General features: G+C 29.7%; 2 protein-coding genes across 2 annotated transcripts; one reads left to right on the top strand and one right to left on the bottom strand.

Annotated features, from left to right (window-relative positions):
* Positions 1-120: 120 nt before the first annotated feature.
* LOC108320503 (protein CURVATURE THYLAKOID 1C, chloroplastic) lies at positions 121-3,003 on the bottom strand. Its single transcript, XM_017551936.2, has 6 exons — positions 2,742-3,003; positions 1,819-1,913; positions 1,634-1,720; positions 838-900; positions 708-745; positions 121-356 (listed from the first exon to the last, which is right to left on the bottom strand). The coding sequence occupies exons 1-6, from the start codon at positions 2,839-2,841 to the stop codon at positions 302-304; spliced, it is 438 nt and encodes a 145-aa protein (XP_017407425.1). The 5' UTR covers positions 2,842-3,003; the 3' UTR covers positions 121-301.
* A 14,110-nt stretch (positions 3,004-17,113) lies between these two features.
* LOC108320519 (homeobox-leucine zipper protein GLABRA 2) lies at positions 17,114-22,363 on the top strand. Its single transcript, XM_017551960.2, has 11 exons — positions 17,114-17,308; positions 17,479-17,738; positions 18,489-18,606; positions 18,695-18,889; positions 18,980-19,351; positions 19,507-19,608; positions 20,368-20,577; positions 20,728-20,902; positions 21,006-21,277; positions 21,678-21,764; positions 21,865-22,363. The coding sequence occupies exons 1-11, from the start codon at positions 17,234-17,236 to the stop codon at positions 22,243-22,245; spliced, it is 2,247 nt and encodes a 748-aa protein (XP_017407449.1). The 5' UTR covers positions 17,114-17,233; the 3' UTR covers positions 22,246-22,363.
* Positions 22,364-27,373: the final 5,010 nt, after the last annotated feature.

Here is a 27,373-nt window from a genome sequence, read left to right as displayed (position 1 = left end):
ACCTATTGATTGCTGCACTCAAGTGAACAATTCCTTTTTTCTGGGCATTATTTAGGCTAGTATTACTCTTATTAGTTTTATGCTCAAGGGAACTTCATTAAAAATTATATGCAAAGAAGCTAACCCAGCACAAAAAAGTAAGCTTTAATTCATTGATGTAATAATGTACTGATCTTTAAACATATAGTTAATCCTTGCATTGAAGTTTGCATAGGAGTGATGACAGTCAAATCCCTCTTTCCCCTCCCTCTCCTTAACCAGCTTTTCCTCCCAATCTAGCATAGCATTTTGGTAGCACATTTTACTGGCCCAAGATATCTGTTGCTGACTTGTTCAAGATTTGAAAAAGCTCTTCCCTGTAATCAGAAAAAATCAAGTGAAGCTGCTTCCAAACTGAGTGCTCTAGAAGCTAAACCTTTTCACTGGGATTTAACTTGAAAAGAATCAGTGAAGGGTCTAATTTATAAAAAGAAAAAAATTCACTATGTGAGATTAATCTCTTTATTATGTAGTAAATCACCACCAGTTTATGACAGTATTAATCAATATAGTGGTCAATAGGCCTTTTACTGTAAATGTAATCCATTTCAAAATTTTCTTTTACTTTACACAATTTTTTAATGAGATCAGGGGTCTTAATCTTGTATGTGCTTAATATTAAGCAAAGTGATGATGAAAATCAGAATAAAGGGGAGCAATATACTTACCGGTCAGGCTTGAATACGAGATAGCGATAAGTAAACCACTGAAATAAAAGGAAAAAGTTTGCATCACTTGCCAAATTTAAATAACTGACATTAATTGAAACACAAGTCAATTATGCAGCACAGCGCTTACCACAGAGTAAAATATTCCAATTAGTTCAAATACAGCTGGGAAAAGTGGTAATTTGTCAATGGCCTGCAAACAAAAATGACAAAAACAAAATCAGCAGGGTGCAAACCTTTGAATAAAGTCCACGAACACTTACTTTTCATAGTAAAAATATGTACAGGTTCAACAGGCAAATCAAAAAAGGAAGAAGGAATGTCATTGTGAAGCAGTTTTCACTTAAAAGAGCTTTTCAAATCCTTAATAAAGATTTATTTGTGGATCAACTGTTATAACCCAAATGGATTTGTTCTTCTACCATCAGATCAATTTTTTGTAGCAGTGGCCATATCAGCCCATGCTCTATGAAGCACTTGCACTTGCATCACAATTTTTACCAATGCATATCAATGGAGTATCCAAACCTTTAAAAAATGCTATGAGAATCTAATACAACAAGATACGGAACATAAAAGTGTACATAAGAGAGAAATATAGAAGCACTGTCTCTTGGTGACCCAAAAATAGAAATTATCCTCTGCATGGATGACTCTCGAGAACAGAATAAGTTTGAAATCTCTCTACTCTTACCTCTAGGCAATAAGCAAATGAGTAGTTAACAATGATCTAAAATGGTGACAATTATATATTTATTATGCCTTATCAAATTTCAACTGTATCCAGTAGCAAACTACTGTATCCTACACATTTTAAGAAAAGTTGCATAGCTGTCAGAACAAGAAATATCTAATACTATGTCATCATATCCAAAAATATTTCAATCATGTATTCATTCCAAAACACTGAAAGTGGAAAAGGTTACCGCAACCAAATTTGTTGACGCCCAAAACGCTGCTACAGCTGCAAATCCCAACCCAAAAAGTCCCAGACGGTCTTCAGGTTGATCCCACTGTTTCAAAACCAGTAAACAGTAACATAGGTATATCATACCTTCTGTGTCACTTTGAAAGAGGGACAAGATGGATAAGACTGAGAGGAATAACTCACAACATTCTGTACGGACTTAAAAACAGTAAGGGAAGTTGCAGATTCAGAACTTTCCCCAGAAGCCTTCACAACCAAAGAAACATTACTCCGTCTCCCTGTGATGTAAGCAGAATGAAAATCAAGAATCTGATACATAAATGATACAAACAATTGGACTCATACTTGGATTCCAACAGTCTCCCCCTAAAAGATGAATCTCTTTCACATTAGTACACTCCCCCTCCAACAAAGGAACTACACAATACCAATGAGATCTAAGTCCAACCATAAGGAATTAACACTATTTTCTATCGAAAACCTTAAAACAATGAGTTAATGGATCTTTTACCAAAGTGCTCTACTTTTTCATTTCTATCTAATGTGAAACTTGAACTTACACTTAGATTCCCGCTCTAACACAAATCAGCCGAAGTTGTATGTAATCAATAAGCTAGCAATTTTTTTCACACAACAGTGAGCCAATGTAAATCAAAATTGACCCCTTTATGTATGAAAAGTATCCAAGCAACATACATTATGGCAGAATAGAACCTAATGCGAAAATCTCATGAGTTGTACATAGTGCCAGAGTGCATAATCATGCCAAAAAATCACTTACACTGAGATTTCCAGTTAAATTTTAATTTCCACAGACAGACAAATGCCAATTTCCAAATACATGCAGATGGTTTTACAGTTCAACCTTGGCAATGATATCATTTGACCACAATAGCTATGCAGAGGAAAACCTAACTATTTCTCCTTTATGAATACCTTCTAAATAATCAAAAAATTCTATTTGAAACTAAACTTCCCAGTTCATCTTCTCAAGGATTCCACTTTGAGTTAAACCAAGTATGCTTGAAAAATTAAAAACCCTATGCTGTCTGTGGGAGAACAAATCTCAACATTGAAAGAAAAGCAAAATAAAAGCAAAGGGTTACCTGAAAGAAGAGAAACAGGGAAAGTTGGGAAGGTTCCTGGCTGTGAATTTCTAGATGGGAGCAGCAATGGTGGCAACAAGCTTGCAACAATGGAAGCCATTTGAACAACACTAATCAAAATTACAAAAAAGACAACAACTTTGGCTAAGTTTCCCCTCCTATGATAATCAGATGACAGAAATCAGAGCCTCCAATGATAATCAGATGACAGAAATCAAAAGTAAGATTTCCTTGTTTGTACTGTCATTGTATTACTCTACTGCTGCAAAAGACGTTTAAGTAAGACAGAATATTCCACTGCAAGGAGTGTGCACCACAAAAATTGAAGAAAATCAAATCAAATCAAATTAAATATATTTATTTTTAGGCTAAATACGCTCTTTTATGACAGAATTACCTTGATTTTGTCAATTTTATCATGAGTATTTTCAATTTGGTTGCATTATTTTTAAAATTAAATTAATGTATAATTCTTCTATTAAATTGATGGTAACAGGTCACTATAATAAAACTTATTATGAAAAATGAACGATACATTATAATTAAAGTTGATCCACATGACATAAATAATAAATATTACAATAATAATTATGTCATCGCAATATTGATAAAATTATTATATTATTTTAACTTTTAAAAAACAAGCATTAAATAGTATTCAAAATAAAAAAGACAAAATTAAAAATAAAAACATAACATGAAGAACCAATATGACAAATATTTTATTAGTTTTTTAATTATATGTAAAATTGAAATTCGCCTTTTCAAAAAAAATTATATAAAACTTATATCTATATTTTAGCATTTTATGAAATATATTCTCTGGATGATGTTAACTTTAAGAAATATTCCATGTATTATTAAAGTTAATTTCGTAACACTTGAATATGTATTTCATATATTACTAACATTTATAGAAAAGTTTTATATAAACTTTTAAAAAAAGACAAATTTTAATTAATTATATATATATATATATATATATAGTAAAAAACTAAAATCATATTTAATTCTATCAAATAATATTACAATAACATGTCATGCAAAGTTTCTGAAAAAAATCATATTAACTTATTATTTATAAAATAATATGACTAAATTCAAAACATTTAAAATAAATAAATAATTTTTTTTTTTAAAAAGTCTTACCTTTTTCTAAATTATTTTATTTCAACTTCCCAACCATAAAGTTGGTCTCTATTACTGTTACATAGACTGTACAACTTTTTCTTTTGTAAAAATTAGTACACTTTTTTTTCAGAAATTAGTACATTCTTTTTTGGAGAATAGAATGAGGCAGAGAGATAATATAAATAAATCGAATAAAAAGTTAGGGAGTGGAAATCATAAAATGAACTTATATTTTTTCAGAGATAATCACACAACAAAAGGACAAAACATCTTACGTTGTGTTCATATCACTAAAGTATGTTCTTCACTGCAAAAGAAACCCATTGAATGGATATGAAAAGAGGAGAACAAATAATAGAAGATAAATGGCTAAAAAAGATTAAATATAGAAAACTATTTTTTTTAAAAACGTGTGAAAGCCATCATAGCACTTCATTAGAAAAATGAGAGAATAAGATTGCATTAAAATAATCAATTATATTTATTTTTTAGTAGTTTTATTCATCAGATAAATTTGCATAATTAGTTTTTAGTTTATCATAATGCATAATATTATTTTACAGATAAAATATCAATAAAATCTAAATTCAATTACATGAAAAATAGATATTATTTTTTATCCAAAATCTTAAATTAATATCTAAAATCTTAAAATTATAAATTAATGAGTTTTCATGTTTATATAGTGTTTTGTTTTATTATTTTTATTTAATATTTAGACCTACGTTTTGAATTTTTAACATAAGATATTGGTAGATTTCTGAATTTGATTTCAATTTGGATAGACCGTGGCTGCATTTACACTTATTACATTTATGAATTAGGTTTAGCAATTACATTAAAATAAGAATATAAAATATTTATTAATTGAGGAGTGGATATGTCGCCTCTTTCTAATTTAATTTTAGAAAAATATTTAAAACAGACCATCACAAACTATATATGCATTAAGTCACGATGTTTGTGCTGCGGTAGAAAAAAAGGAAAATGGGTGAGATTACTGAGAGTAAGGGTGCAAATTGCAATTCAATGAAATAATTTGATTTTTCTAGAATAAAAACAAAAGAAAAAACCCTTTTTCTCCAATTATTTTTCACTTCTCATTTTTCCTCCTCTCCATCTCTGATATGGAACACTAGAAAATAAATCATTTACTATAAGTAAGTTTCTTCAACTTACAATGTTTCTTCTTCAATTTTGGTAGTTGTAGAGAAGTTTAGAGTTGGTGTTTGATGAATTATGGTTTGAATTTTTTTAATTAATCAATAAACTACTATGTTATTGTAATTTAATATTTTATTCAAATTTTATTTCTCAAGAGTTTAAGAGATGTTAATTTTATTTTTACTAAGATAAGGAACACATATCATATAATTCATATGTATTTTATGTATATTTTATGTATGATGATATGTCATTTCGTATTAAGTATATTTTATTATTCATTTAACTAAAACAATACAATTTAATAATTTTTGTATCTAAACATTTATAAATGTTAAAATAGATTCAAATTATGAGTCAACTCTCATGGATTAAAAAATAATAATATTTTTAAATATGCAAAATAAACTAATTCACTTAACTCGTAAGTTAAATATATTTAATCAGTTAAAAATTTATAAAAAAATAAATAAATACAACCAAAGGACTTTGTATTCACGTGTAACCAACTAACTTCATAAATACAACTTTATTTTACAAAAAAACTTTATTAACAAAAACAAATCATCAATTAGGTTATTTAAGGTAACTTCACTTACCTAAAACATTAGTACAAATTGAAACCCAACACGTCCTATTTTAACATAGGAAACTAAAATATATATACAACAGATTCTAATTATCAAATTAAAAATATCATAAGATACTAAATTAATATAAATTCATCTTTACTCATTTAATCTCACATATGTAAACATGTTCATCAAACCTCTCATATATATAAGCATGTATACCTAGGCATGCAAAAAACAAAACGATAAATTATCCCAATAAAAGAAAAAAAAATCTTTTTCCAAACATAATTTTGATTAATAGACTAATTTTACCTTTCTAGTGGTATCTCCTTAATAGATTTGAATCATAGAAAATATGAAGAGATTGAAATAGTAGAAGAGATGAATGATTAACATAAAATCTCATAGATAAAGAGATAAAATAGAAATAATATAGTTTTTAAAAAATAATAATTTTTCTTTTGAATAAAGTTTGAATAGTTAATTTTTTTATTTGTTATTTCTTAACTCTGACTAATAAAATATTTATACTCTATTTTATTTAAATCACAAATAATTTTAAACCAAATTAGTTAAATTTTACAGTCTAATTTATCCACTTAAAATAATCAATATTTTCTATTAAGAAAATTATAAGAACGCGTGTGTTTCTAACATTATGATATTGTTTTTTATAGTGTAAAATTCGTTTTGTCTTTATTGAAAAAATATTATTAGAAATAATGTAACTTTTTACTCTATAATTTTAAATTATGTAACAAATTACTTTATATTTTAATATATGTAAAGGTAATGATATATATATATATATATATATATATATATATATATATATATATATATATATATATATATATATATATATATATATATATATTAATAAGTATTTTAAAATATGGTATGGCGTTGAGCAGTACTTGTGTGACATTGAGTACAAGTTTGGTTGTGTAAGTTTGGAAGCAATTTTGCTCCAGGCTGTTGAGTGTCCCTTTTTATCACTAAGCGACCATTTTTGCAAATGTTTTGGGGTCAAGTGATGATAGGGCATTACTGAGCATCATTTTACATTGCAGGTCTAAAGCTATTTTGGCACCAGGACACTAAGCGACAAAAAAGTATCGATGAGTGCAACATTTCGCAAGAAGAATGGTGTTGAGCGTCAGGACTATCATTGATTGTCACCTTATTGTGAAAAGTCTGACATTGAGTGCCACCTCTAAGCACCAGTATGTATACTAGTTTTGTTTCTTCTTTTTTGCTATTTGGATTTATTTATATAATCTTTGATTATGCTTGTGAGTATGATGACTATATATGTGGAAATGAGAGTGTATGTTATGATGATATATGATAATTAATGTTGTTCAGAGAATTTCAAGGAAATTTTGTGTGTAGTAATGTTTAGTGTATACTTTGACATATGGGAGTTCAAAAAGTAGGTATCTGATATACTACAGTCATTCAACTCATATATAGATGAATGAGGTGGGAGAGAGAATGGTAGTAGGTCTTAGCCCTAGACTTTTGGTCTTAGACGTTATGAGACTAACCTTGTGAATAATAGGGTGATAACCCTTCTGTTTATGACTCTACAAAACATAAATACTACTACAAGTGTGCACACATATAGTGAGATCTTATGTCAAAAGCATGTATCAGAATAATTAAGTCTAGAGTCAACTATTATGTATGTTTTTATGAATTTTAGTACTTTATAAATATTGAACTAATATTTGTTATGACTCAATTGTTTTAAGAAGTTTTTTTATATACTAGTTTACCCTTTCTTTTTCTTTGTTGTTTTTGTTGCAATGATTACATCACGGTGTGAACAAATGACGAGTTAGGTGATGATATTCTTTAGTAGAAAACAAAAGCGCATCGAAATGATTATTTAGTTAGTTAATTAGTTGTATAAAAGCCTCTTTTTTTTCTTTTGAATGTGTAAGATTTCTATGTTGTATACATATACTATGTTATTAGAGTTATTAATATGGATAATTGTGTAGTAATATTTTATATGACTTCTATTTATCTTTTGTGTACGGTCAATATTTATAATATTTTATTTAGTAATTACATATTAAATCATGAAATGTTATATAATGGTTTGATGAAAAAGAAAATGAGCTAATTATCAATGAGACACAGTATATTAAAATTTGTAACCATTAGTTTAATATATCTTGATCTTTTATATTTTAAGAGTTCACTTAATTATATAAGATTTTTTTTAGTATTTATCATTTCTAACTTATTGGTAAAATACAAAGTAACTGATTATATTTTTTTGAATTAAAAAACTACATTATTGTACTACATTATTAACTGATTATATGTTTTGAATACTTTTACATATAGTTTAGTATTTGTATGTTTGGATAATTTATGCATTATATATATTATATAGTTTATATTGAAGTTTAAAATTATTAATAAATTAACACGGTGGGACCTGAAATATCACATAATTGGTTAGTTTGTGGGAAGATGAGATAAATGATTGAAAGTTATACGTGGTTGAGATTGTTGTGTTGTGGTTGGCAACTACTTCAAAACTTCGGTATGAATTGTGTGTCAATAAGCTTAACCAACTAAAACTGTGGTCCCAAACCTAACAACCCATCTCACATATTAATATTATTATTTTTTTTGCATAATTAATTATAAAAAATGGTAAAGATGTGTATCAAAATACTAATTAAGAACATACAAAAAAAATATTTATTTTTTCTCAAAATGTTAATTTTTTTAAATGGTTTGAGTTTCTTTTATTTCAATCAATTCATTAAAAAAATAGTTCAATTAAGTAATATCAAATATAATTTTTTAAATTAGTGTTTTCTTTATATACTCTTTAACACGTAGCATTTGCTTGAAAAATATCTCCTCAAACCAAAATATAAGAAACAAAATAATATATATATATATATATATATATATATATATATATGTGTGTGTGTGTGTTATTCATGTTTTTTTTTAAATTCATAAAATAAAAAGTATAATCGTGATAGAATTAATTGAATAGTGAAATATATTTCATCACAAGGCTAGTAAAAGAATAGCGATGAACATGGTAAAGAATTAAAGTTGATGATCAATTTTTTAAACATGAATTTGGATATAAGATAAAAGATTAGAAACACTCGTTAACATGTTAGAAAAACTTCCTTCTTAGTTATTAATAAATTAAAAAAAAACAATAACATTTAAGATGATGAAAGTTATATATATATATATATATATATATATATATATATATATATATATATATATATATATATATATATATATATATATGTTTCGACTGTGTCGGTGAGGACCCTGTTAAAACATATAAACTTACTGTCGAGGACGGACGGGTTCGACTGAATCCGAGCGGACCCTGTTAAAACACACTTGAACGAACGGACGACTGATGGCGAACGCTGGAGCCGGGCGGATGAGCGATCACGAACGTTGGAAACGGGCGGACACTTCTCTCCAGCTGATGCAGACCGGGCGGACGGTGCCGTGATGGACGAACGCTGTTCCTCACTCCAGGCCGGGCGGTCACCCTCTTGTTCCAGGCGCTGCTCCATGCTCCAAGCCGGGCGGACGCCCTCCTGTTCCAGGCGCTGCTCCTTGCTCCAAGCTGGGGAGGGGCCGGGTACCTGCTAAAGGCACTCCGACGCTCAAGTCAGTAATATGACAGGGCGTTGAATAATGCATGCATGTGTTGCGTTCTAAGCAATCTGTCCAGAAATCATACCTGAGACCTTTATTTATACTGATCGTAATGGGCTTTTACCTTTAGGGGGCCTGGAAACGGCCCAATAATACCTTAATCTTCATTAAAGACTTAATGTGTCATTAGCGTATAACCGTGTAATCAATAAAGTGCGTCGGTTGGGAATGATGGTTGGTCAGGGATGTTATCCTAGGTGGGCGTCCAGCTCTTAGGCGGACGTCAAATCCTTGGGCGGACGTCCAATCCTTGGGCGAACGTCCAGCTCTTGGGCGAACGTCCACTCCTTGGGCGGACGTCCAGCTCTTGGGCGGACGTCCAGTCCTTGGGCGAACATCTAGTTCTTGGGCGAACGTCCACTCCTTGGGCGGACGTCCAGCTCTTGGGCGGACGTCCAGTCCTTGGGCGAACATCTAGTTCTTGGGCGAACGTCTCATCTTGGACGAACGTCCCATCTTGGGCGGACGTCCAGCTCTTGTGGCGAACGTCCACTCCTTGGGCGGACGTCCAGCTCTTGGGCGGACGTCCAGCTCTTGGGCGGACGTCCAGCTCTTGGGCGGATGTTCTACTTTGGGCAGACGTTCTACTGTGGGCGTCCTTCCGTACGACGTCCTGTACTCCCTGGTACAATATATATATATATATATATATATATATATATATATATATATATATATATATATATATATATATATATATATATATATATATATATATATATTTATACAAATTTAAATGTTTAGGCAGTGTAGTTAAATGTTACTTCATCACTTTCTATTCTTTGTATAAGAAAAAAAACACGTTCTTTATTTGAACATAAAAGGTTTATAAATATATACTTTTCATATGAAAATAACCATTTATTGAGAGGGTGACCATCCTACGTGTGAAAATAGGGTTTCTCAAACTTTATATATCGACCTAATAAGATTGTGATAGATTTATTTCTTTTTCAAATTTATTAAGAGTTGATTTTACATAATTAATATAATGAATGTGTTTTTGTTTGTATATCACTTGTCTTAATCACATCTCATTCTTTTTCTTTAGATTAGAGATGGAAACTTATGAAATAGAAAAGAAATTTTTTTAGAAGAAAGTGAATATATGAGAAAAATAATATAATTTTATTGATTTAATTATTTTATAATTATTGTAATAGAGAAAAACATAACTTCATTTTATATTTATTTGTCATCAATTTTGCAATAGTTTTTCATTGTAAACTTTATATAATTTTCTTCTTAAATCAATTAAAGAAACAACTTTATATTATTATTGTTAAATTTATCAAGTGAGAGATATTAAACAGGTTGAATAAACTAAGTTCATATAAAATATTAAAACATCATTTATAATTTAAAATTTTAATATAATAAGTTAACGGCTCTTTAATCTGTATATTTATATATTGTTCATTTTATTTATTTTTATCAAATATGTTATTAATTTTTTTATCTAATATAAATCATTCATACACATTGTTAATTGTGAAAAATTTCAAGCCAAAAGATAAACCGATTTCATAATATATATATATATATATATATATATATATATATATATATATATATATATATATATATATATATATATATATATATATATATATATATATATATATATATATATATATATATAAAAGAAGAAAATCTCATTTTCAAACTAATTTTGTAGAGTTAAAAAGACTCAAATATACATTTTAACATTAACAATTTATTAATTAAGTGAAGTATTCTAATAACTTTGTAAACACTAATTTCATATAAGAAAACAAAGTGTATAGAAATTATTTCTTATAATATGTTTTTCATTGTTCTGAGATATTTTATAGTTAATTTACATTTTCTTTATCATTCATGAATGGTGCATATGCTTTTAATATAATGTGATATAGAGTAAGTGAGGTGGACCTCACGCTATAAAAGTTTTGGACAAAATGTTGGTTGAAATATGGTGCATGATGAATCTGAAACTTATTTTAAATGAAGTTTTATTGAAAAATATCATCAAAAATATTTTTCAATAATAATGATACAATTTTAAAATATTTGTCAACTTTATTGGTATATATTGGTTAATTATATTTTGTTATGTCTCTGTGTTTTTATTTATAAATTTCGAGTTAAATTTTTTCGAAGAATTTGAGTTTGATTTCACTTTGATCAAATAATTTTGTAAAAAGTGTTAGAAAGACAAGTTGATCACTCAAATTCATCTTCTATATTGACTTTTATAATTAAATGTTGATATAGAATGTGACAAGACACACTAAATATTATATTCAATTGACATGAAAAATCAAGTAAATGTCGTTTTATTTCTTAAAAGATAGAGATTCTCAAGTCTATTTATGAAAAATAGTTTTAATGCTTAATTAAACCAATAAAAAAAAGAAGAAAAAGTTATCTATCAAACTAATATTAAATAAAAGGCAAACACTTTATGCTTTTTTTCTTCTTATTTTTCATTTAATTTTCATAATTATTTAAAAAATATTACACCAAACCTTTTTATGGATCACATAGTCACTTTTAATTTCATAGATTTTTCTTTTGAAGAAAAAATAAATAAATTGTTGGGAGCATTTATGTGGTAAAGACAAATAGTTATTGAATAAAACTACCCTTAGTTTTGTAATAAATTTACATGATATTATTGGTCACAGATTCTATTTTTCTTTATCTTCTGTGTGACTCGTGACTAAGTAAATGAATTGAATTATTAGAAGCGTGGACAGCAGATTAAAGTGACACTAGAAGTCTAAAAATAAAACACTTGGTATAAAATTATATTCTTTAATTTATCATTAATTTAATTCGGCTACTTTATTAGTTAAAATTTCATTTTGGTTGCTTAATTTTCAAAGTCTATTTTAAACTTATCTTAATTAAGTTTTGAATTTATTATAAAATTGTGTATTTTGAATTAAATTACGATTTAATTATTTTAATTCATTAAGTATTAACAATTTTTTTTTAATTGGATTTCTATTATTTAAAATTTTTATTAGTTGAGTGGTATATTGATATTTTATCTGATCTTACTTATTTCTTTTCATATATTTAAAAATATATATATTTTTGTTTGATATAAAATAATATACACTTAATATTTAAAACGATGGTAGTTGTTTATATTAAAAACGTATTACTTGAATAATAATAATAATACTAAATAATAATAATAATAATAGTATATTAGATAAGTAAATTACGAGTTAAAAAATAACTATAATATTTGACTAATAAATAAATTAGATAAAAACTTAGAAAATGAAATTTTAGAAGTGATCATGGTTTAAAAATAGTAATATTTGATTATTTTAATATTAAACGGTTTTAATTTAAATAGTTTTATTATGAATGATTTATATTATTTTAAATACATGTCTTCGTAAACTATTTTTTTAGAGTTATTTTACTTTTTAAGGGTTTTTCCTTTTTGTTTGTCTAGTCAAAGAATTTATACCATATAATTGATTTTTGTGACGAGTTCTTCAATTTGGATCAGTTGTAAGTTGAGTTTCAACTTTATATTATTTTTTTGCATGTGATCTTTTTGCTTAACATGTAGTGTTTGAGTTTTCTATACAAGTTTCTATTGATCAATATTTTTAAGTTTGTGTCCTAATCGTGTTTCTGTAGTTTGTAGATATGAATAAAACATCCTATGAGTTGGAAGAGATTTGAGATTACTTAAAACAAGTTTATATGTGACAAGGAAAGTTAATTGTATTATTTTAAGTTATGTATACCTTAAAATGTAAAATTGTATGATTATATTATTTTGTGTTGCATTGTTTATGTATTTCTTTGATCATTTTATTCATGTCAAAATGTTGAATTATCTATAATAAAAAACAATGATAATGCCTGATATTTTTTTTTGTAGTCTAATAATTTTCATTACTTACTTTAGATATATTTTATTTAGATATATTTTATTTAGATGTATTTTATTATTATGATTATTATTTTAGATAATTATAATAATATTATACACATATATTATCTACTTTGTTTATTAAAATTGTAATATCTTATTATAAGCTATTAAAATTGGAACGTTACAAATTAAACTCTAAATACTTTAAAACATTTTAAATCCTTATCAATCCAAAAACACTTAATAAAATATTAATTAAAAAGTTTAAATTTATAAGAAATTTAAAATTTAATTAAGCTTTTACGTTTATGCACACATTTATAAGACTTAATAATGGTTAGTTAAGTGTGTTGTGGAACAGTGGAAGTTGTTAAACGTAGCATATCTATCCGTCCATTAAAAGGAAACATATCTAACTGTCAATCTCATCAAATGAGACTTTCTCTTTTATTTGTCTTGCCTGCCAACAAAAAAGACAAAATGAGAAAGAAAATATTAAAAAATTATTGGCAAGTTTCTCTCTTTTGTTTTTATATCTTAAATTCACCTCTCTTTCTCACTCTCATAGAATAAGCAAGCATCCATTAATGGAAGATAAATATTTATACCATGTAATTAAATTTTATAATAAATAAATAGTTTTAATTATGATTAGTTCTATAGTCAATGAACATTTCTAATTTATACATTACATTTCATATGATGAGAAATAATTTATAACGTGGTATAACAAGTTTTTTTTATTCACAAATATTTATGAATAAAACCTGTTAAAGATAAAAGATAAAATAAAATCACCGGGATGCGAAGAAAAAAACTTAAAAATGTGTTTGATTTGCGTTATGAAATTTGTTTTTGTTTTATATATTTTAGTTTTTCAGGCGTTTTTTTTTCTTTCATCCTATAAATCACTTTATTTCTATTTCATTAGTTTATCTCAATTATTTTTTTATCCCTCTAAGGTTTTCAAGATGATTTTCAATTATATATTAAAATAAAAATAAATTCTAATCGATTAGAGTTGAAATCAAAGTAAATATCTTTTTTAAACCTTAAACCTTTTTTTAGTTTAATTTACATTTACAAGGTTTTTGTGGCTATATGCGATATTTAAGTGGAATAAAATAATTTTTTCAGCTTAAATATGTAATAATATATTAAGGTTGTAAATTAAATTATTTGAAAATAAGTTAGAAGTTTATTTTTTATTTTTATCTAACTTTTGGATCATTTCTCATTCGAACACAAAAATTGACGTAATGTTGTATCAAATTGTAGCTGACTTATTGAATCAATTTTTACATTTATTATTGTTGAATTAATGTTTTGTATATTGAAATAAATTTTGATGAATGTTGATAATGCGTAAATGTTGATGATTATACGTGGATTATTTATGTTGTTAATGACTTGAAAAGATAAAAATGAGTTATTAGTTATTTTTAAGTAAATTATGTTTCTATTGAGTTTTAAATTTGGATGTTATTATGGTTACATAACAATGTGTTATAATTATGAGTAATATTTTATATACAATTCTTGATATTAATTTACAAGTTACATAATTGAATATAAGATGGCAAAAAACCAAAGAAGGAATTTTTATAACCAAAATATTTGTAAATATATGAACTCACATAGTAATGATTTAATTTTATGATTTGTTTGTAAATCAAAGTCATATTAAGTCAATTGTTACATTTAATAAAATATACTTGATACAAGTTAAAAAACCATTCGTTCACTTATCTTTATTATATATATATATATATATATATATATATATATATATATATATATATATATATTGAAACAAACTCAAATATAATTTTTTATTATATAAAACGATATATTAATTCGTATTTCTAATCAATAACTATTATTATTGATTTATTGTAAAATTTAATTATAAAAGGTTAACTTATTACAAATTATCTTGAATAGTATCTCATTAAATAATTTTTTTAAAAGTTATCTTTACTGTAAAAAAAGAAAAACTAAATTTTCATTCTTTCATAAAAACTCCACATGATTATTTTTTAAAAGTGAAATAAAATGATCCCATAAAAGATAATAATATAAGACCCCCACATCTCTTAATGTTAAAGCAAAATATGTTTTAAAATGATTTAATTTTGTTAGAAATACATGACTCATATTTTTTTACCTTTTATTTAAATTTCATAATACTAAAAAAAATACTCATAGTTACTCATAAATATAAATACATTTGGAAAAAAAATTCCAAATAATTCATATTCATAAAGTATAAAGTATGATTATGATCGAACAGAAGAAATGACAAAGAGTTAGTGTCCGTGTCCACTTTTCTGACTTTCATTCTGATCTAGTACAATTCCAACACACAGGTTTATCTTATTTAATATTTTTTTAATGCATGCAAAAAATATTAAATATATATATATTTATACCCTAATTTTTTTACTGAAAATATTTATTACTTTATCAGGTCTTACATACAATACACTTGTAATTAATTCATGTCTATTGAAAAAAATCAGTTAATTTAAAGTAGCATTAAATTTATTTCTAACTGCAGCAGTACTTTCTTTAAGGTTATCTTTAAATAATTAATATGTGAAACGAGAACAGTAGACTTTTACCTTTTAAAACAAAACATTTTAATTCTCTGATCTTTGTGACTGATGAAAAAGAAAAAAATAATTACATCTAATAGACTAAAATGATTAAATATTTTAATAAAATAATTAATGTAATAATTTATTAGAAGAAATTACTTACGAAAATGACAGAGAAAATTAAATAACGTGTCTGTTTATATAATAACAGAGTCAATGCTTTTTTTACCATGCATAAAATAATAACTTATATTTTTAAAGTAATAACTTTTATTACACAACTTATACTTTTATTTTCCTACAAATTAAATGTCTATATATATGTTAAAAATATGGAAAAGAACTTTTCCTTCATAAAACTATAATTTATTGTTCGAAATATGAATTTTAAATTATGTTGGAAAAAGTAATAGTATATATATTATCAAACCATAAATTTATGTTAAAATTAATTAAAAAACTAAAAATATTTATAATATCATCACACTATATTAAACTAAAAATTGATATGTAGCATAATTATTTGAGTGTTTTAATCTCTAAAGAATAAATATTTAACACACTTATTAATTAGTATTTAATTACAAACAAGGAAATTATATTAACACTATTTTGGTACACTATTATTCATTCAAAGTATATCATTTTTTTTATAACAACTAATTTAAAACACATATACAAATCATTTCCGATTAATTGTCATCAAATATTTATATATTAATGCCTATTAAACTCTTTATCTAAATTCATCGAGATCGATTAATAAAATATTAAATTTATCAGTAATAATGAAAAATTAATTTTTATTAAATATACTAACAAATTAAATAATTTAAACAGTATCTATATTTTACATCACTAAAATTTCAAAGAATAACGCAACACAATAAATTGACCTTCATTGAATTTTATTAAAAATAATACAAAAATTAAATAACTTAAATTCTAGATATAATGACTTTATTAAAATTTCAAGAAATAATTTCCACACAATAAAATAGACTTATTGATTTACCATTTCTACATCTAGCCATTAAATAATTAAATACTTACGCATTAAGTTTTATTAGGAAATACTGATAAAATTAATTACACATACTATATTAATGACAACACTATAAATTCTAGAAACAATTCTATACAATAAACTCTTATTTCATTAAATAATATTTTGTGTAATAAATATCTCTCTATTTTCACACAATTTGTTCTGACAGTCTGTTTTTATATTTATTTGAAAAGAATAATAAGAGCGTGCAACATGAGAAAGAGTCCTTAAAACCAAACATCATTTTCACCCATTCACAGAGAAAAAAAAAAAAAAAACATTCGCCATTTTCGCTCCTTAAAAAAACATCATCAAGAACACCGAAAGCACAGAAAGCACAGTAAACGTGTTTGCCAATGGGAGTTAACATGTCAAACACACCACCTCACACCAAAGACTTGTTTTCTTCTCCAACTCTCTCTCTTAGCCTAGTAAGTAATCAACTTCCTGTATCTATATATCTATATATCTATATATATATATATATGTATGTATATATGCATATATTTATTTATTTATGTATATAGTGTGTATGAAATTAAATTAAACTAATTACAGTTACTTTTTGTTGTTTTTTTTTTCTGTTTGATTGGATGTGAAGGCTGGGATTTTCCGGCATGCCGAGGAGGCGGCGACGACGTCCGGCATGGTGGTTGACGGCGTTGAGGTCCGGCGAGAGGACACTGTTGAGATTAGCAGTGACAACTCAGGACCTGTGAGATCCAGGTCAGAAGAAGATTTTGATGGAGAAGGTGCTCATGAGGAAGACGATGATGAGAACAACGATGATGGTGATAGGAGTAAGAAGAGGAAGAGGAAGTATCACAGACACACCGTTGAACAGATCAGAGAAATGGAAGCGTACGTAATCTCTCTCCGTATATGTCTACGTATATTAATTTCGTATTGAATAAAGTATCACCGAGACTGAGCATTATATATTTATTGTTAGAGAGAGAGACATAGAATTAAGATTATAAGAAGATTTTCTGATGAATTATCAGCTTATGAGTTGTGCGATCATTTTGTTTTTGCACACAATCGATCAAGAAACATTATTGAATTCGAGTTTTTAATGTTGAATACTGAGATACTGTTTATAACAACACTGTAGTAGTTAATTCCAACATGATTGTCGTAATACGTGTGATCTGCACGAAAATGTTAGGTGTTAGCTAAAAGTGGTGGCAGTGTATGTAACAATGAAATGGTTTCTTCCAAAGTTAAATAATTCACATACCGACATTGCAAGTGGGTTTTAAAGTATATATAGTTTATATATAGAAATAACTGGTATGTGTGACGTACTACTGCAAAAATTATGGGAAAAGTTTGCGATCGACATCATATGGTCAAAGCGAAAAGATGGTGATTAAAGCTAAAGCTTTGCTTAATTATCATTTTTAAGTACTTTTGCTTTGTCGGTTAGTTTGTTATCTTATGCTAATGTAAAGCACTTTGCCTCTCTTTTCACTTGATTTCGTGGTCGTTGCATTATTAAATTCGATCTGTACATTAATTGTTGTTGGATCAGCCTTGATACGAAGCTTGTAGTGAAAGATAAGACAGCAAACAAAGCTGTCAGCTGACATGAATAATGTACTGATGTAGGCTTTTCAAGGAATCACCACATCCTGATGAAAAGCAGAGGCAACAACTCAGCCAGCAACTTGGCCTTGCTCCAAGGCAAGTCAAGTTTTGGTTCCAAAATCGTCGAACGCAAATCAAGGTATCTTAAATTTTTCACCTAATTTTTTCCTCAGGAATAATGCATTTTCAAATAAAGTAGTATGTTATTACCATTGCCAATTTTGCAGGCAATACAAGAGCGCCATGAAAACTCATTGTTGAAGACAGAATTAGACAAACTGAAGGAAGAAAACAAGGCCATGCGAGAGATCATCAGAAAATCTTGTTGCCCCAATTGTGGCATGGTAACGGCTACCATAGATGCTTCCATGTCCATTGAAGAAAAGCAACTCCTTATTGAAAATGTCAAACTCAAAGCTGAGGTAATGTGTATGTACTCCAAATACAAGGAACATTGAAATAGAAAACATAGCAATGTGTGCATAAAATCTTATTAATTAATCCTTATGTAGGTAGAGAAACTCCGAGCAACATTAGGAAAATGTTCACCAACGTCTCCTGCATCTTCTGCTGGTCATGACGAGGAAGAGAACAGAAGCTCTTTGGACTTTTACAATGGAGTTTTTGGGCTCGAGAAATCAAGGATAATGGAAATAGTTAACCGGGCAACTGAAGAGCTCATAAAGATGGCAAACATGGGAGAACCATTGTGGGTTCGTAGCGTTGAAACAAGTCGTGAAATACTTAACTATGATGAATATGTGAAGGAGTTCGCAGTTAAAAATTCGAGCAGTGATAAGCCAAAGACATTCATCGAAGCCTCGAGAGACTCCGAGGTTGTTTTTATGGATCTCCCTCATCTACTCCAAACCTTTTTAGATGTGGTAAGTGTAAGACACGTACGAGGGTGTATCAATATACATAAAGAATAATGTTTCATTGGTGATGTTAATTACCATGAGATATATTTGTGTTAACTCTTGCTCCATATGAATGTGCTTCAAATAAAGATCGAATATAAGTATTTCTCTCCTTGCAGAATCAGTGGAAGGAAATGTTTCCATGCTTGATATCAAAGGCTGCCACTGTTGATGTTATATGCAATGGAGAAGGTTCCAACAGGAATGGTGCAGTGCAATTGGTAAGAGGGAAGATGTTTTAATTTCGCAGTGTTAGGTAGTCATAAACTACAGATACGTACAAAATAGGTGCCTCGTTTATCTTGAACCATTCATTTCGTCCTCATGTTAAAACGTGGATCTTTTTTATTTGTTCAAGTGGTCCAAATGACAAGCACAAGAAACAGACAGGACTTCTCTTTAAAGTGACCCTTCCCACTCTTGTAATTTTCAACCAACTGTTATTCTAGTTTAAGAATAAAAAACCAAAAACATAAGACACTTTAGCTGCATTTAGATTATGATTATAGTTTAATGTTCTTAACAGATAACGTTTTATTATGCATCGTTGGGAAATGCAAGTTCAGATGCCTTTTTTTCTCTACTGTTAACATAGCCTTGTCTCTCAGAAAATGTTGATAAGGACATAAAAAGCTTAAAAGAATACACAGAAATGATCAAACATACATCAATTATATAAATTCTTGGCACTTTTTCTCGCATTTCCCAATACCGAATCCAACACAAAATCTCTCACTCCATCCCTCTTTATCACCAGAAAAAGATCTTTCTCTCCCTAGTCACATCTATAGTATTGTGGAAATTCTCTTTTATTCTCTATTCAACATATCAGGATAGCAAGACAAACATGATACTATTGTTCAGGTCCTTAGACGTGGAAAATAATGACAATGAGACTTTCTCCATCAAAGTAAAGGAACGAGGTTGTTTTGTTGACATGAAAGGTCTTAATAATAATAAGCATGACCTTGTGGCTGCAGATGTTTGCTGAGCTGCAAATGCTCACTCCAATGGTGCCCACCAGAGAAGTGTATTTTGTGAGGTGCTGCAAACAGCTGAGTGATGAACAGTGGGCAATAATTGATGTATCTATAGACAAAGTTGAACACAACATTGACGCATCCCTTGAGAAATGCAGAAAACGCCCATCTGGTTGCATTATTGAGGATAAGTCAAACGGCCACTGCAAGGTATATGAAAAAAAAGTCTTTAACATTTTATGTGAATTTGATCATACTATATGTCTTTAACATTTTATGTGAATTTGATCATACTATATATATATATATATATATATATATATATATATATATATATATTGATGTTTCCTTCGGTTTAAGGTGATATGGGTGGAGCACTTGGAGTGCCAGAAGAGCACAATCCACACATTGTACCGAACCATTGTCAACAGTGGTCTAGCTTTTGGGGCAAGGCATTGGATAACAACACTACAACTTCAATGCGAGCGTCTGGTTTTTAACATGGCAACAAATGTTCCTACAAAGGATTCAACTGGTGAGCACTGAATTCCAAGGAGGCTTTGGTTGACAGATTAAACAAAGGATACAACAAATGTTCCTACAAAGTCTTTTAACATATGATGATGATTAAATGATAGGTGTTGCAACGTTGGCCGGGAGGAAAAGCATTTTAAAGTTGGCACAAAGAATGACATGGAGTTTCTGCCATGCAATTGGTGCATCGAGTTTCCATACGTGGACCAAGTTCACGAGTAAAACAGGAGAAGACATAAGGATTAGCTCTAGGAAGAACTTGAATGACCCTGGTGAACCTCTTGGGGTTATCTTGTCTGCAGTTTCTTCTGTGTGGCTTCCTGTCTCTCCCAATGCACTGTTTGATTTCTTGAGGGATGAAGCTCGTCGAAGTGAGGTACAAATCTGGTGCAACCTCGTCATTTCTGTCAACATAGGACTTTATAACTCATATTATTTCTAACACAACCGTTCTATGTTTTGCTGTTCTTTTTCATATTCCTAGGCTAGATGTTAAGGATTATTGTTTCAGACAGTGAAATCCATTTAAAAAACATTTTCTTTTTCATGTGAACAGAAATATTAATAGTGTCACAACACAACAATACTTTTTTTGTTATTTCCATTAGAGTTAGATGCATCTGGATAATAGAAAGTTTGCGGAGTTCCAAAAAAGTGGATCCACCACCTTCTGTCTTTCTATACATATATCTATAGCAGCAATTTTATGCAGTTTGGTGAGTAATAATTGCAAATGGGGCCACTGTGTTGACTGCTGTCAATTATCTTTATCACAGTGGGATATGATGTCCTGTGGTGGGTCAGTGCAGTCTATTGCAAATTTAGCTAAAGGAAAAGGCCGAGGCAATGCTGTAAACATCCATGTAAGTGTTTCTACTACCATATCTACCTTTTTGGATTGAATTACAGAAAGAATTTAAAACATGGTTAGTGGTTAAGCATCTGATTCCTCTTACTTGGCAGAAAATTGAATCAACAGAGAACAGTGTGTGGGTACTGCAAGATAGCTGCACAAGTGGTTATGAATCAATGGTGGCATATGCTCTTGTGGATTTTGCTGGTCTTCAATCTGTGCTGACAGGATGTGATTCAAGCAATCTTACCATTTTGCCGTCAGGATTCTCAATTCTTCCTGATGGGGTTGAGGAAAGGCCATTGGTGATTAGGTCAAAGCAAGATGAAAAAGGAACAGAAGGAGGGTCTTTGTTTACAATGCTACTTCAGATGCTTGTCAATGCTTCTCCTACAGCCAAGTTAACTATGGAGTCTGTGGAATCTGCCACTAATCTTGTCTCTTGTACATTGAGAAAAATTAGAACAAGTTTACTGTGTGAAGATGGTTAGCCAAGATAAACAAAAAAGACAGAGAAAGAAGATAATTAGTTAGATAGAATCTGATTAGCTGCTAAAGTTATCTTTTACAGTATTGATGATTATTTTGAGTTCCTTTTAAATTGATTAATGATTAGATGATATATATTTAAAAGAAAAATAATTTTTTTTCACTTAAATTTTTTATATTTATTTGATATATTTTTTTAAAAAAATATAAAAGTTTATATTTTTCATGATATTTTATTCTTTGTTAAATATGTTACAGTACCATTACTCATATTTAAATTCATTTCACATAAATAAAATAGTTATAAAAAATAAATTTTATATTTTAATAAAAGAAAAAATAAAAGATAAAAAAATAATATTAAAGTAATATAAAAAAAATTGTATGTTAAAGGAATGCAAAATTCATGATTTTTCCTTATTTTATATTGAAAACTCTTGCTTGAATTTTCACCTGTGATTAACTTTGAGGGATACTAAATTTAGTCTTATTATCAGTTCAACAGTCAAATTTAAATGTTTTTCTAATAATTAGTATCATTCAAAAAAATTAAGAAATGTATTTTTCAGGAAGTAAGTGAATATCTGCATGAAGAGAGACTAAGCCTGTGTTTGCATGAACAGAAATTACTGTTCATGCGAATTTGAGAGCGACGAAATGAATCTGCAGTGGTGTTCGTTTGAGCTGAAATGGAAGGATCTTCGCGGACGGATTTGCGGGATACACCCCGTTTTCATCACTCGCAAACTTGGAGAGATTTGCGTGGATTGAATGTAAAAAGTCCAGTGTGCCCTTCAGACAACAATTATATTCCAACCGTATACGTTGCTCACATACTGCAGTTCAACCACTGTTCAACCACAAGAGTGCATGCCTTGGCGTGGTTTTAGAAATATTCGTGTGCTTTACACAGGCTCAGTGATGTTACGTTGCCTTGTAAAAGCAATGAACAACAAAGATTCCTGCACTGCATCAGAGTCAAAGTGCAAGTGCAGTGTTGAATATGAAAGCTCCATTGACCATAGCACCTCATACGCGCATGGTAGTGGGTAGGTGTGGTTCTATTTATTGAGGGATGAGAAGCATAATAAACTGGTTGCAAGTTTGAGAGGTATCTGCGAATGTGTGGAGAGTGGTTGCTGGTGTTGAAAGTATTTTGCGATTTGCTAAGACAGCGAGGAAGAGACTGGTGAGGTAAGTTCAAGCCATTATCATGTATGTGTTTGTTTGGTGGTGTGCGTGTGTAGACTGGGACGAAGAATCAGAAACTGCATGGTCATGTGAAGAAGAAGCAAAGGGTTGAAGAAGAAGACGAAAGCCGTGCGTGAGAGGCGGAGAAGATGGTGAACAGTGGACGTGGAGGCTTCGTAACCGGTTACACGGTAGACGTAATCGGTTACGTCTGTATGAAAAAAATACACTGCGTCATGTAATCGGTTACGGGCACAGGTAACCGGTTACACTGTTGACTGAAAAATGAGTGAAATTGTGTTGGGTGCTTGGCCGGTGTCTACACGACGGTTGTTGTTGGAGGCCACCGAGGAGGAGATGATTAGTCGGAGTGGATAGATATGGTAGTGGTCAGTGGTTTTCAGTGGTTAATATTCATTATGTTGTAATGGGAGCAAATTCATTGGCATTGCAGGGAGTTATGGAGGAGGTGAGGGTGGCGGAGGCCATGTCAGAGATAAGAAGGCCGAGAGGGAAGATACAGTTCTGTTGAAACAATGGTGGAGAAGCAAGGGAGTACTGATTATATGAGGAGTGGATGGTACTGGGTGATCTACCGTGGTCTGACAGTGAGTTTCTGATGCAGGTGTTCACTAGGAATTGAGGTGTTTATCGTGGTGGAGGAAGAAGCGTGAAGGTGGTGGACATTTGGTAGTCGAAAGGTACGAAATGTGGTGGAGGTGAAGGAACAACATCTTCTGGTATTACTTTGTTATAATGAAATGAATTGTGTAGTGGTGGTGGCAAGAATACAATAACAAGTTATATCTATAATCTTAGTAATAAAGTAGTGTTATGGCTACACCTACAGTGCTGACTTATACTTGAAATAATTTGTTTGAAAACAAATTGCTTGTACCCAATGTGTTCATTTTGCATTGATGTCAAAATTGGTTGAACATGTTCAGAATCCAGATATGATTAGAAGTGAGGAACTTTTTCAAATTTTACGAAAATGCTTATTATAAAAAATATGAATGTGAACTATAAAAATTGTGAATCTAGAAACACAAGTTGAAATTATTTTAGTGTCACAATTGTTTCAAATCTGATTTCAACTCCTGTTAATGTCCCTGAAATAGACGTACTAGAAATTTTAGTCTATTCATATCTTGTTTGAATTTACATTTTTATTTGCCAACTTGCAGGTTCCATTGGAAAGAAGTGCCTGTGTGGTTGCTTAGTTGTTGCTGAAAGGATCTTCAAGTGTGCATATAGGTCTTGAACGTGTTTTAACAGGTAAGTATTTTACATTATTTGGATATAATATAATTATTTGAATGATTTATTGAGTTATGCACATGTATACCTTAGGAGTATAAGATTATTTATTTGATATATTTTATGTTCATTTATATGATATGGGTTTTATTAAATATATTAACGTATGAATATTTAAAATATTAATTTCATTTGTTATACGTATATGTACCTAGTTAATAAGAGAGATATTAAATGTTTTTGTGGTATTATGTTATTGAATTTTTTTTTTATAATTATTAGTTGAATGTAGTAATGTATATTTGTATTTTTTTATAGAATATATGAATTTTAAACTTTTATTGAAGTATGTTTAATTGTTTAAGTAAATTTAGATGGAAGAAATTATAGATTTATCATATTTGGACCGCGAAGAAGTAGATGACGATGTGGTTGGTGTAAACTTCAATATTATAGCAATGATTCGGCAACACTTGCAAATAACCACTTCATTGGCGGCATTAACAATGTTATGCATTGTTGCACACGCGTTGAGTATCTTGAATATGTACTCTACTGATTCCAGTAGTGTAAGCAATTACCTACCTGATAGAGATCGTCGTAGGGAGCAATTAATGTCATATCTTGTTCACACTAATCGATGTCGCGACATTATTAGGATGGGTCCAGAGGCATTTATTAATCTCTGTGAGAGACTAAGATCAACAGACTTAGTTAAGGATGCCATTCGTTCGACCGTGGAACAACAAGTTGCTGAATTTCTTCATATAATTGGCCATAATGTTAAGAATCGAAGTGTTGCATTTTTTTGGCATCGGTCAGGCTCGACGGTTAGCAGACACTTTCACAATGTCCTGGACGCTATCTTAAGTTTAGAATCTGAATTTCTAATTCAACCATCAGGAAATGAGGTACATCCACATGTGTTGAACAACAATCGATTTTATCCTTACTTTAAGGTAGTTATTCCCTGTGATTGTAAAAGTTATTTGAACCAAGGATGGTAAAAATTTCATGTTATTAAATGATTTGTTATGATTTATTTGTTTAGGATTGTCTAGGGGCCATAGACGGTACTCATGTTAGGGTTAAGGTGCCAAGAAGTGAAGCTGCGAGATTTCGAGGAAGAAAAGATTGGCCAACACAAAATGTGTTTGCTGCGTGTGATTTTGACATGAAATTCATATACGTTCTTGCTGGGTGAGAAGGCACTGCATCTGATTCAAGAATTTTAAAAAATGCTCTCGATCGAGATGACCCATTGGTTATCCCGCAAGGTCAGTGTTTACATAGCGATGTCAAGGATTTTATTTGTATGAGTGACTAATTCTCTTTCTCTACGCAAAATTGTAGGAAAATACTACCTCGGTGATGCAGGATTCATGTTGAAAACCACAATTTTGACTCCGTATAGAGGCGTAAGATATCACCTCAAAGAATATACACGCAGAGGACCCCAAAATGCAAGGGAGTTGTTTAAGCACCGACATTCATCTCTGCGAAATGTTATCGAAAGAACTTTTGGTGTTTTGAAAAAACGATTCCCTATCATTGCAAGTGGCACTGAACCACAATATGGGTTGGAGACAATGATAGACATCATACTAGCTTGTTGTATATTACACAACTTCCTTCATGGTGTGGATAACGATGAGTCATTACTTCATGAAGTTGATAACGAGTTGAATGAAATGGAAGACCATCATGTTTCATCATCTCAAGATAGAGAAGAGGACCATAGGATTGGTAGTAATATTAGGGATTCTATAGCCGAGCATATGTGGCGAGATTATCAAAACTCGTAGTTATTGTATTTTAATGCATTGTATGACTATTTCATGTTATGTGTATGACAACAACATTATATTAAGGATGTTTCTATTTAACTTCTTACAAATTTGTTGATGAAATAGGTTTAAAATGAATAGAGGTAAGGCAGCCGCCATTGAGTCCTCTGCTCCTATTAGAGAGTTCATGAAGTGGACAGAGGACATGGACGCACATCTTCTACACTGTATGATTGAGGAATCACGAATCGGTAATAGAGTTGACGGTAGCTGGACATCCCAGGCATATAGCAACATAGTTGATCATCTTCATAGTTGTGGGTATGTCGCAGTTACGAAAAATAATGTAAAAAATCGTCAGAAAGTCTTGAAAGATAAATGGCGTGAGGTACATGACTTGTTTTCTGGATTAAGTGGATTTGCGTGGAACCCGGTTAGTATGAAATTTCATGCTGAGGATGAAGTTTGGATGGACCTGATTCAGGTATTTATACCAACACTAACATTTATGTCGTTTTTATTAAAAGTCATATCTTCATAGTTTGTTCCTTGTACATGTTTCAGTCCAGGCCAAATGCGGCAAAGTGGAGACTTAATAGCATAAAACACTATGATTTAATGGTTGAGTTATGGGCAGATGATCGAGCTACAGGTTCTGGTGTCCGAACAGCTCGTCAAGCACGAAGACAACGAGTTGGGCCTCGTGTAAGTGTTGATTTGAACCAAAATATTGAGTATAATCCAGAGCAGCCTGATTGGACGAGATATAGAGACCCAACCCCACCATCTCCTCCTCCATCTGTAGATGAATATAGTCCAGGACAGACTCAATCTGTGCCTTCTGTCCCATCCGGTGGTACTTCATCTTCACGCGGCTCAAAAAGAAAGGCAC

This window comes from Vigna angularis, chromosome 9, assembly GCF_016808095.1.
Source record: "Vigna angularis cultivar LongXiaoDou No.4 chromosome 9, ASM1680809v1, whole genome shotgun sequence".
Lineage (NCBI taxonomy): Eukaryota > Viridiplantae > Streptophyta > Magnoliopsida > Fabales > Fabaceae > Vigna > Vigna angularis.
This window is presented reverse-complemented; position numbering and strand designations above follow the sequence as displayed.